The sequence below is a fragment of the Diadema setosum genome, chromosome 19, assembly GCF_964275005.1.
Source record: "Diadema setosum chromosome 19, eeDiaSeto1, whole genome shotgun sequence".
Classification (NCBI taxonomy): domain Eukaryota; kingdom Metazoa; phylum Echinodermata; class Echinoidea; order Diadematoida; family Diadematidae; genus Diadema; species Diadema setosum.
The window spans coordinates 27,298,088-27,310,936 of record NC_092703.1 but is presented as its reverse complement, the minus strand read 5'-3'; the positions used below and the strand labels follow the sequence as shown (position 1 = coordinate 27,310,936).

General features: G+C 40.0%; 1 protein-coding gene across 3 annotated transcripts in view; it reads left to right on the top strand.

Moving 5' to 3' along the window:
• The window catches only part of LOC140242591 (small ribosomal subunit protein eS4-like), a 120,799-nt gene extending 108,398 nt beyond the window's left edge, over positions 1-12,401 (top strand). For all 3 annotated transcript variants that reach the window (XM_072322342.1, XM_072322341.1, XM_072322340.1), the window contains exons 3-7: positions 155-335; positions 4,315-4,412; positions 6,554-6,725; positions 7,399-7,509; positions 12,011-12,401. In XM_072322342.1, coding sequence (XP_072178443.1) covers positions 155-335; positions 4,315-4,412; positions 6,554-6,725; positions 7,399-7,509; positions 12,011-12,150 — 702 coding nt within the window. In that variant the 3' untranslated portion in view covers positions 12,151-12,401. The remainder of the gene's footprint in view (positions 1-154; positions 336-4,314; positions 4,413-6,553; positions 6,726-7,398; positions 7,510-12,010) is intronic.
• The last annotated feature ends 448 nt before the right edge of the window (positions 12,402-12,849 follow it).

Below are 12,849 nucleotides of genomic sequence, written 5' to 3'. Positions count from 1 at the left end.
AAAAGTAGGAAACCTGAAGCCCCATCTCACCCAAAACTATACCATCCCTTTAAAACTACATTGCACACTTTACTGAACACTTGCCATTCTTCTGAGAGTGACCTTGTCAGTGATTGCATTCTTACCTGAGAATGTTTCTTCCTCTCCATCCAAGGCTCCCCGTGCATCCACAGGACCACACAAGCTCCGAGAATGCCTCCCGCTCATCATCTTCCTCCGCAACCGCCTCAAGTACGCCCTGACGTACGTCGAGACCAAGAAGATCATGATGCAGCGCCTCATCAAGGTTGACGGCAAAGTGCGCACCGACATCACCTACCCAGCTGGGTTCATGGGTGAGCTTTGCCTAGTGTCGGCATCATGCCAGCTGCGATTGTGGTGTGAATCGCAGCATTTAAATTTTTGGCAACATGAATGGCAATATGCCATGGCTATCAATACAGATGCTTCAAAGAGTAAAGTCTTGGTTTGTCATTTTATTTAATCAATCAGTCTTAAGATAAAACTGCTAATATATTGCTTTTTAATTTAACAAGCATAGGGGCAATTCCACGGTAACTGACGTTACACGTAAGGATTTTCATGAAATTGTTTACCTTGTAGTTTTGTGAATGAAAGCACCTTGGGCTTGCAATTAGCATTGATGACTAAGTTCATGAGAAGGAAGAAATTGGTGGAAAGTTTTTCTCTCAAACTGCACTTCTTATCACATAGCAAGTGAAAATGTGTCGGTAACTGACGTTATGGAAAAAGGACATGGGAAATTATGGTGTAGATGTAAATGGAAATATCTCATGTCCCTGACTTTTAGCCTTTATGTGTTTAATATGGCAATACACCTAGGTTCTTAGGAACAGGTGTGCAAAATAATGTGCACTTTAGTTGTCTCCTTTTACCACCATGCCAATTTCAGTGAAGGCATGACGGTAACTGACGTTACGTAACTGACGTTACGCTTACATTTGCCATAGGGTTTACACATGCAAAATCATGATTGGGAATAGCTATGTGATATTTCATAATTCTGACCATTCAGAATGATTTGGTTGATATGGAGTCATACCTTGGTTCATCAGTCATAAATACACAATGAAATGAAACAGTAGTCCATTTTCTTTGTGTTCTATGAAAACTTAAAGGTAAACATGTCAGTAACTGACGTTACGTAACTGACGTTACGTAACTGACGTTACACATACTTTGCCGTGGGGTTTACAGAGAACTAATCTATTTAACAGGTTATTATACTGCTGCAATGTACCAGTGACAATCCCAGGCAACTACAGCAACAAATTAAAACAAAATCTAAAGACACAAATGATATTGGGTGGGCCCTTAGGGGGAACCCCCCCCCCCCCCCCCCCCATGCCATAGCACAGTTGGGCAAAAATATTGTAAATGCGCAAGAGGATATTTCTTGACATTTGTCTGAAGATTTAATTTTTATTCAACATTTATGATTACACAGAGCCATTAATAGATTAAGCAGTTCCAAGTATAAATATATTGACATGACTAAGGGCTTTTTTGTTTGTTTGTTTGTTTGTTTTTTTAATGAACAGGAAAGTTTTTATCTACATAGAGTGCTCCACCCATAATACCTTGTAGTACTACACAAAACATATTTTTGTGCTTGAAAAAAATATCAAAATATCTTCCAGGTCATGGGGTAAAAAACATGTATCAACTCATAAATATGCATAAATATGCATAAATATGTATGAAATCTATTGTGATATATTTCTCCTTCTTTTCTTTATTTTACTCCTGATGATCTCCATCATCAATTGATTTAAATGAAAAGTGTCGCACTTTTAATATTTCTCTGTGAAGAAGAAAAATAAATGCTTTTTTGGTCAAAAGAGCATTATTGTTTCATTCCTAGCTTGAAGAAATTTAACTGTTTTTCTTTTCCTTTTCACTGATATATCACGGCTTGCAAATACATTCGAGATACCAAGAAATCGGACTTTGCAATGAAAGAATATTAAAATCAATATAAAAAACTCTTCCTGTTCATAATTATCATGTGTTGTATTACAAAATGTCCCTGCATGAATAGAATAAAGTAATCAACAAATACACACTGTATGAACAATTTTTTTTTAAAAAGCCCTATAGAATCCTCTCTCACTTTGAGCAACATCAGTGTTAAGTTTCAAACAATAATGAGTACATGCCTTACATACCATATAATACAAGATGAGCCATGTTAACTACACCACACATTTAAAGTGCAAGAGAAGAAATATCTGTGCATTTGCCTTGAGGTAGAAACTTGACTTAGCTTCTTGAAAAAAAAAGAAAGAAAAATGCCAGCGAAAGCAAACATTGGTGAAGATTGTTAAACTGTTGGTATACAGCTGTGCAGAAGTTTTTTTTTTTTTTTAATAGAAAATGTGGTTAACATGCAATCATGTCACTGATTAGGCCTACAAACTTTGGTAGCTTTATCATCCCGTAGGACTGGGAATGTACTAATTTGAGTACATATACTGCATTTGGCAAACTAAACTTCCAGATTATTTAACCTTAAACTTGTGCTGAATCAAAAATCGAAAGCTCAAGCCCCCCCGCCCCCCCCCAAAAAAAAGATAATCATGGTAAATAAATGAATAAATGAATTTAGAAATAAAAAAAAAAAATACCTGGTATCCATGGACATACCATGGTAATGACATCACTTCCTATGAAAGGGATTGCTGCTCTTTGTTGAAAGTTGACTTCCCAGATGTATTGAAATGGCCAAAAGTCAAAAAATTTGCCTCAGTTATAATTACTGTCATGGTAACTGACGTTACATACTCGTGTATGACGTTTCGGTAACTGACGTTACACATTTTGTAGTGTTCATTTTGACTCTCCAGTATGCCAAGTATCCTTATTTCTGGTATTGAAATAAAGGCATATGGGCATACATTAGAAATCCCAAGTTACATCATACAGCTCACTTCCTTTGATGAATAAACTTAAAAAGTCCTTGTTTTTGGTAACTGACGTTACATCCATCATTATCAAAGTAATTAACAGTTTTTATCAAATTCTTTAAAGCTACCAGCTTTTTTTTCTATCGTGTGGTAAAAAACTTCTCTGGTAACTGCATACATATGAAAGATTGTTGTTTAGAGTACTAATAAAGTGGATATACAGAGAGTAAGTTATGCGACAATACACTCTTTTCACCATTGAGTTATAGGCATATTTTGGCAGCCATTTTGAAAATCAAAATGGCCGCTTTTATTGAAAAACATAATGATTCTTAAAACTTCAACTCAAGTACTGTCTGAAAATGTATGGTGTTTGAAACAAATATCATTTTGAATTTTTGGCACCTGTGTCCTAGTTACCGTGGAATTGCCCATAGGCTGAATAACATTTCATTTCTTAGATGAAAATGGTCGTAGGGCACAATTACAGAACATCAAAAGGAAATCAAGAATGTAATTCAGCAATGACACAGTAAACATTGTGTGTTTATGGCTTTACCCTCATGGAGGCAAGCATCATGGAAAACATGTTTGCGTGCCTTCAAAGTAGCTAGATAATCTAAAACTTGTCAACCAGACTGGTGCAGAAGTTCAGAGCCAGTCTCTCCTATTACAAATATCAACAATCAAAAGGTTTGCATCTCTTTGTGTGTTGTCATGAAACATTGTGGAAAAGTAGGGTACTGTGAGCCTTATATGGTATATGTCATGGCCGTGTCGAAGGCACTGCAGTTGATTACACCCACTTGCTGCAGTGTTCATTTACAGGCCTATATGAAACCTAGTCTACTCATATGGTCGCCAACTTGGTTAGTACATGTTACCATTTTGGCATTACCCAGGGGAGACACATTCCACATTTTTTTTTTTTTTTTTTTAATGCACAGTAAATCTGTGTCGGTGCATTGCAATATTTTGGTCACATTGTATTAAGGATCATTTCAAACCTAAATCATCAGGGTTTATGTGAAGAAGCTGTTTCCTTGAATTCGTATGATTCCAATTTTGATTCAATTTAAAACCTATGAGATGAAAAAATGAAATGAAAAATTTTGAAAGTAACATCACACTTCTTATATTTGTAGCCCTGGATTATCTTTTCATGTGTGTATAAATTATAAATCTCATAACTCTGAATTTGTGCCTCCATCTGGAAACTTCAGATACCTATTGAGCAAGCTTATATTGTTTGTGAAGCATAGAGGTGTCCGTTACTTGGACTGAGACAGTCACAAAATGCTTGATTGTTAATACAGAAACAATATGACTGGAAATGCGTAGTTGGTGTGTTAGTGATAGGTAAATCCATATGCTGCCCCTACTGCAGATGTCATCTCAATCAACAAGACCGGTGAGAACTTCCGACTCATCTACAACGTGAAGGGCCGCTTTGTTGTCCACCGCATCGGAAATGATGAAGCCAAGGTGAGTTGTTCATGCGATTGTGGTGTGAATCGCAGCATTTAAATTTTTTGCAACATGAATGGCAATATGCCATGGCTATCAATACAGATGCTTCAATGAGTAAAGTCTTGGTTTGTCATTTTATTTAATCAATCAGTCTTAAGATAAAACTGCTAATATATTGCTTTTTGATTTAACAAGCATAGGCTGAATAACATTTCATTTCTTAGATGAAAATTGTTGTAGGGCACAATTACAGAACATCAAAAGGAAATCAAGAATGAAATTCAGCAATGACACAGTAAACATTGTGTGTTTATGGCTTTACCCTCATGGAGGCAAGCATCATGGAAAACATGTTTGCGTGCCTTCAAAGTAGCTAGATAATCTAAAACTTGTCAACCAGACTGGTGCAGAAGTTCAGAGCCAGTCTCTCCTATTACAAATATCAACAATCAAAAGGTTTGCATCTCTTTGTGTGTTGTCATGAAACATTGTGGAAAAGTAGGGTACTGTGAGCCTTATATGGTATATGTCATGGCCGTGTCGAAGGCACTGCAGTTGATTACACCCACTTGCTGCAGTGTTCATTTACAGGCCTATATGAAACCTAGTCTACTCATATGGTCGCCAACTTGGTTAGTACATGTTACCATTTTGACATTACCCAGGGGAGACACATTCCACATTTTTTTTTTTTTAATGCACAGTACATCTGTGTCGGTGCATTGCAATATTTTGGTCACATTGTATTAAGGATCATTTCAAACCTAAATCATCAGGGTTTATGTGAAGAAGCTGTTTCCTTGAATTCGTATGATTCCAATTTTGATTCAATTTAAAACCTATGAGATGAAAAAATGAAATGGAAAATTTTGAAAGTAACATCACACTTCTTATATTTGTAGCCCTGGATTATCTTTTCATGTGTGTATAAATTATAAATCTCATAACTCTGAATTTGTGCCTCCATCTGGAAACTTCAGATACCTATTGAGCAAGCTTATATTGTTTGTGAAGCATAGAGGTGTCCGTTACTTGGACTGAGACAGTCACAAAATGCTTGATTGTTAATACAGAAACAATATGACTGAATGCGTAGTTGGTGTGTTAGTGATAGGTAAATCCATATGCTGCCCCTACTGCAGATGTCATCTCTTCACTTTTACAGGTGTAGCCTTTTGGTAAGGCCTCCATGTTGAGAAATGGACCAACTGCCAAGTGAACATGAGGCGGAGTGGCGCAGCCAGGAGGCCTTTTGAAACCAGACATAAATTTCTTATCTTGAGCCTCGTTTCTCGCCAATTCTGCTACCAAAAAGGTAGCGGCCAATCAGCGATCACAGTGCTTGCAAAGACGTCGCATCTAGTGAATATGCATTGTGCATGTCAGCAGCTTGCTCATCCGTATCCAGCCTGCGGTGGCTGCCTGCCTGCGGTGGCTGCCTGCATTGCTAGCCTTGACACATCATCATTACAATACCAGCTACGGTCCTGATTCAGGAATATATGAATAATTCATGCTCGCGTATGTCACGAGGTGGTAGGGAAAAAAACAAACCCAGGTTTCAAAAGGCATCATGGCTGCACCACTCGATTTTGTGTTCACCCGTTCTCGCAATGCTCGGAGTAGTGAGTTAGTCTCATTCCTCAGCCGCAAGGCCTTTTCAAAAGACCACTACCTTAGTAACAGCTTCTTGGTTGTTGTGATGGCTTTTGTGATTATTATCATTTCTGATAGATAGTAGCAGATCATGCATTTGCGCCAGAGGCCCTTGATTCCTTCAGATATTTACACTGCTGTACATAATCAGTAGTGAAAATTCAAAATTTGTCAGATAAGAGTTTGACCAAAAAATCGTTAGGGCCAAAAATGTCACATGATTGTCTCGTTCTCTTTTACAAGCTTCTTCAGTCACCTTCAAGTCACTTTGAAACCACTATTTAAATCTAAATGTGTGAAACAGATGTAATATGCAATCAGGCATCTATAAGAAATGTAAACAAATGATTTCATACTACCCTGCCTCACAAAAAACAACAACAAAACAAAACAAAGCCAAAACAAAATAGCACGGACATCATACTGTGCAGATGAATGTCATTACTCAAAGATAAAACAGTGCACTGGAGGAAAGGGTGGACATTTCTCTTTGCACACAGTACAAGCTTTGCAAGGTCCGCAAGGTCTGGATCGGCCCGAAGGGTGTGCCCTACCTCAGCACCCACGATGCCCGCACCATCCGCTACCCTGACCCCCTCGTCAAGGTCAACGACACCGTCAAGGTCGACATCAGCTCTGGCAAGATCATCGACCACATCAAGTTCGACAGCGGTAAGCCAATGTGCAGGTTCTTGTACATTCGTTTGGTACGGCACATTCTCTAATGCTTTCAAGTGAAATGACTTGGGTGAATATCAACTTGCACAATAGAAATACCTCGTTTATCCATCCGGGGCAGAATTTTTCTTCGACTTGAGTGAGGTCGACTTAGACAAGGTTAAATGTATAGTGTACTCCTGACATAACGACTACAGGTATAGCAAAATTTCCGTTACAACTAAGGAAGAATTCAGGTCCCAACATTTTCAGCTCTTTATTTTTTATGGTATATATTTGTTCGGTCAGAGCGAAATTTTGATTCTATGAAAGAAAACTGCCGGTCCTGAGGACTTTGTCATAACAGGAGTCGACTGTATTAACCATTCAGAATGATTTGATGGCGTGAATGTTGGACTGTTTTTGCTCCTGCCCACAATGCACACACATGAGCATCATGTTGTAATGGTTTACCCATTCATCGAGGCTTTCCAGCAGCAGCATGATGGAATTCAGCAACTTGAAATAGGGTTAGTTATCTTCTCAACACATCATAGCTTGCCAATGTGTTAGCAGTGACGAAAAGACCTTTTTCATGTTTAGTCAGAAGCTCCATACAAATGGAGATCCTGTATTTGACTTGTCCCTAAAAATCTTGAACAATGTTCTGTGTACTTTGTTACTTCAGGCACCCTGTGCATGATCACCGGAGGTCGCAACTTGGGGCGTGTGGGCACCATCACCCACAGGGAGAAGCACCCGGGGTCCTTTGAGATCGTCCACGTCAAGGATGCCTCAGGTATGATGCCTGCAATCCTGGTTGACAGCCCTTAACCCTAAAAAGACTGGGGGGGGGGGGGCCTAAAAGGCTCCCCCCTCGACATTTTGCGCGATTACTCTGCAACGCGCAATGCTCTCGCCGCGATGCTCTATGACTTTTTTCTGTTGAGTTTCCCGCACATTGTGACACCAAATTTGTGACGCCCGGGGGTAGGGTTCTGAAGTTACATAACTTTTTGTACATGCACGTGAGGCCGAAAATGGCTCAAAAATTTGATTTTGTGTACAAAGTCAATGCAAATTGAGTTTTTATGCCTCCGCCACGAAGTGGTGCCGGAGGCATTATGTTTTCGGGTTGTCCGTCCGTCCGTACGTACGTCCGTACGTACGTCCGTACGTACGTCCGTACGTACGTCCGTCCGCTTTCGTTTACGCGATAACTTGAGTAATATTTACTGGAATTTTACCAAACTTGGTCCAAGTATGAAGTATGATGGGGCAACGATTTGATAAGATTTTGGGTGAAATCGGCTAAAGGTCAAAGGTCAAAGGTCAAGGTCAAATCATGAAATTGTATCCGTTTACGCGATAACTCAAGACTGTATGGAGCAAATTTCACCAAACTTTGTTGGAGGATGATGTATGATGGGACAATTACTTGAATAGTTTTTCAGTGAAATCGGACAGAGGTCAAAGGTCAAAGATCAAGGTCAAATCCTAAAATTTATCTGTTTATGTGATAACTCAAAACTGGATAAAGCAGCTTTCACCAAACTTGGTCCAGGGATGATGTATGATGGGACAATTAGTTGAGTAGATTCTAGTGACATTGACAAGAGGTCAAAGGTCAAAAGGTCAAGGTCAAATGCTAAAAATGTTGCTATTTCCCCCATATCTATGCAATGCTAGCAGTTATTTTCTTGAAACTTAGTGTAGACATGTACTACTGCGTAAGGATTCTCCAGAGAGAGTTTCATGTCATAAGGTCAGAGGTCAAAAGGTCAAAGGTTAGGTGAAAATGTTTCAATATCACTTTTCTCCCAAATGGTTCAATGTATCTTCATGGAATATGGTACATATGCATGTACTGACTGGCAGGGATTATCTAGGGAATTTAGGGGTCATGGGTCAATAGTCAGGGGTTCAAAGGTCAAGGTCAACTCCTCAAAATGTTACTGCTGTATTTTCCTCATACATGTATACTAGTATATGCAATGATTGCATTATTAGTTTTAAAAGTGTTTGATATATGTACATGTATTACTTGATGGAGATTCCTTGGAAATGTCTAGCCAGAAGGTCAAAGGTCAAAGGTTAAGGGTCAAAGGTCAGGTTTAAATGAAAAAAAAAATATTTTGTACTGTAATTACACTCTTTTTTCATACCTTGAAAATTAAACTCAATGCATAAACTTATAATAAGGTCGGTCAGAAGTCAAGTAAAAATTTTCAATTCCCGAAATATGTGTACCTGCACTCTTTAATAGACAATTATAGCAAACCCAGTTCGTGGAAAGTGAACATTCAAGATATTTCTGACAAACCTGTTATTTCGATATTTTGCCAGTTATGTGAAACTGTCATCACACATTGTCAAGACATTGTACTATACACCTATTGGGAGAATCATGCATTATGGCGGAGGCATCAGTCGCCGTAGCGACATTTCTAGTTTCAAAAATAGCCCAGTCTTTTTAGGGTTAATGCAAAATGAATGTAGTGAATTATATTCAGAAGAAAAAAAAAAGGTGGTTTGAGACGCTATGTTACACTTGAGGACAGCTTTAGATGTAATGCAGATACAGTCTTCTTTTGTTCTTCAATCACATTTTGTGCAGGACACATAGTACAGAAAAACAGATATTGACAATTTTGTCATTAAAAGTCATGGCAGTTGACTGTGAGTAGGGCCTTTTTAGCTCACCTGAGCCAAAGGCTCAAGTGAGCTATTGCGATCGCCCTTCGTCCGGTGTCCGTCGTGCGTCGTCCGTCGTGCGTAAACTTTTACATTTTTATCTTCTTCTTGAAAACCCCAAGACCGATTTTCATCAAACTTGGCAGGTAGCATCCCTAGGGGGTTAGGAACTCAATTTGTTAAAATGGGCACCATGCCCCACCCAGGGGCCCCCAGGGGGGCTCAAACCCCCCAAAATTAAGGAATCTGTAAAAATCTTCTTCTCTAGAACCAGAAGTGATAGAGCTAAGTTAATACTATGAGTTAGTACATTGATGACTGTAGTTTCAAGTTTGTTCATGCCAGACCCAGGGGAGGGGGGTGGGGAGGGGTCCTAATGGGGCCTAAATTATACATTTTCATCTTCTTCTTGAGAACCCCATGACCAATTTTCACCAAACTTGGCAGGTAGCATCCCTAGGGGGTTAGGATCTCAATTAGTTAAAATGGGCACCATGCCCCACCCAGGGGCCCCGGGGGGGGGGGGGGGGGGGGGGGGGGGGGCAAACCCCCCGAAATGAAGGAATCTTTAAAAATCTTCTCTAGAATCAGAAGTTATAGAGCTAAGATAATACTATGAGTGAGTACATTAAAGCCCAAAGAAAGTTCTGGTACGCCTGCAAAAGTTGTCAAATTTTGCTCCAAAATGTGAACGTGTGCCTAGGAAATGTGCGGAATAACGCTGTAATAACAAGATATTCGATGGGTAACGACGAAAATGGGAAATATTTACTAAAAACGTTCAGTCTCAGAACTTACCCGAACGGGGTCAGGCTAGACTCGGACTCGGGGATAACTCGGTCTCGCTGTGCTTGGCGGCGGGATGAGTTGTATTGGTTGTCCCTCTGGATTGTACAGCGTTGTACTATGCATATGGGAGCGGCCTGTATAAACTACATTGTAGCGTTCTGGCTACTCGCAGTAATGGTCCGAGTTGTTACAACGCGCGCATCAAAAACCTCTTTGGCGCGCATGCAAAATTAGTGTGCGCCTCAAGCACCTCTAAAAGCAATCAAAGACGCTTGATAAACAACAACAAAAACTTCAAAGACCGCGCGTCTCAGCAACTGAGGTGATGTGCGTATTTAGTCTTGAGGACCGCGCGCTGTCCATTTGTTTTGTACAGGATTAGCACGCACTTTCCTGTCTGCTCATCAAGGCCTTGTTTGGTACCCGTAGTATAGAGTACTGATGAACATGGCGATCACGAACTGTGTGTAAATTGTCTGAAATAGGGTCGAGTTTTCCCTGACACCGAGTTAGTCTGGAGCCTTCTGGAATAAAAGTCGGTCTACCGACTTTTATTATTTTTCTCAAAATACTCCAAAACTACTCATCATTCCGGCAAACCGCGTCAGCCAGGTAAGTTTCTTTGTAGACTCTTTCGATATATTGCAAGCAAATATGAAATGGTGTCAGACAGGTTCTCAGGCCCTTACCAGAACTTAGTTTTCACTTTAATGACTGTAGTTTCAAGTTTGTTCATAGCAAATCCAGGCGTGCCCCTCTTGGGGGCAGGGGGGGTGGGGGTTGGGAAGGTCCAAATGGGGGCCTGATTTGTACATTTTCATCTTCTTCCTGAAACCTCATGATGGATTTTTGTCAAACTTGGCAGGTAGCATCCCTAGGGGGTCAGGATCTCAATTTATCAAAATGGGCACCATGCCCCACCCAGAGGGCCCAGGGGGCCCTCCAATCCCCCAAATTAAGGAATCTTTAAAAATTTCGGCCCTTATTGTACATTTTCATCTTCTACTTGAGAAGCCTGGTCAAATTTTAGTAGAGCTGTGAATAATTTAGATTAGTGACTGCGTGAAAGGTGAACTTGCGATACTCAGGTGAGCGCTAGACCCGCGGGTCTCTTGTCTAGAACAGCTGGCACATTCTATTCCCCTGAAAGTAAGACTGATTTAAAATTGTGTGTCATGCTACACTTCCTGTAGTGTGGTTAGACTAGGTGAAGGCCCTGTCACACTGGAGCCTATCAAGCCAACGAATGCCCACAAACTGAAAAATTTGAAGGTACATTCGCATCTGTTACTAATACTAGAATAGTTTGGAACATGTTTGATGCTGAATGAGGGAGACAAATTGAAGAAACTTGGACCTGATGTTTGATGCTCTTTGTATTCAGTAGCTATTCACAGGGACTCACAGAGACACACTGGGGCTGACCTTTGTTTTGGACATGATTGATGTTCTCTTTATTCATTACCTATTTGAAGGGATTTGCAGAGGTACACAGGAGCAAATTTTTTCTTTAGCACATGTTTAAAAAAAAAAAAATCAGCTTCAGTGTATTTCTGCAAATTCTTACAAATCCATACGAATAGCTAATGAATACAAAGAACGTCTAATATGTCACAAACTATTTTAGTGTTAGTAACAGATGCGAATGTATCTTCAAGTTTTTCAATTCGTTCGGCATTCGCTGGCTCCATGTGCTCTAGTTTGACAAGGCCTGAAGTTTATTAATTCCTGTTGCCGGCATTAGCTGATTGAATGATAACTTGAGTGGATGTGTTAAGACCGAGGCTTGATTATAATTTGTACTTGTTCTCTTTCAGATCATTCTTTCGCCACCCGTCTGAGCAACGTGTTCGTGATCGGCAAGTCCAACAAGCCCTACGTCTCGCTACCCAAGGGCAAGGGTATCCGCCTCACCATCGCAGAGGAGCGCGAGAAGCGCATCGCTCAGAGGCAATGAGCCACCTGCTCACTACCATTCCCATATCCCACACAGTGAACAGAGAAAAAAAGCAGGGATCCACAACCCCACACAAACTGAGTGAAAATGTGCCCTTGGATTATTGGTCTCTGATTTTGCTTCACCAACCCATTTTGATGAAGGAAGCTCCACGGCTAGACTTGTAAAGTGAATACACACACGTGCTGCTTTAGCAGAAATGATGCGCTGACAAGAATCACAATAAATTCTTCTATCAACACGCAATGTAACTGTGCACTGTGTCCATCTGTGTTCTGTACGTCTTACAACACACTTAATTGAAACTACCTAGTGTCCTGTATTGTTATTTGTGAAACCATAAAGCTGGCCAAAACTGCCACAATCAATATCTCACCATCAAGAACACTTACTAGAATTCTTTTCTGTCATTTTGGGTGCAAGAATTTTGATGGCCACCACTGCCGATGTTGAGCCCTGTTGGAAGTGCATCAGTTATTACAATGTGACTTCAAGTATGTTTTGATGTATGTGTGTTAGGTATGTGTGCAGTGGTGGAAGTATGTATGTGGGCATGTGTAGTGGAACTTTGTTATAAAAAGGTTGGATACCTGTACCTGATAAGTGTACTCCATTTAAAAGAAATACTTGTTACTGTACAACAAAGTAAAAGTTGAGGTCCCAAAATCGTCACCTACAGCATTGTATATGATTATCTAT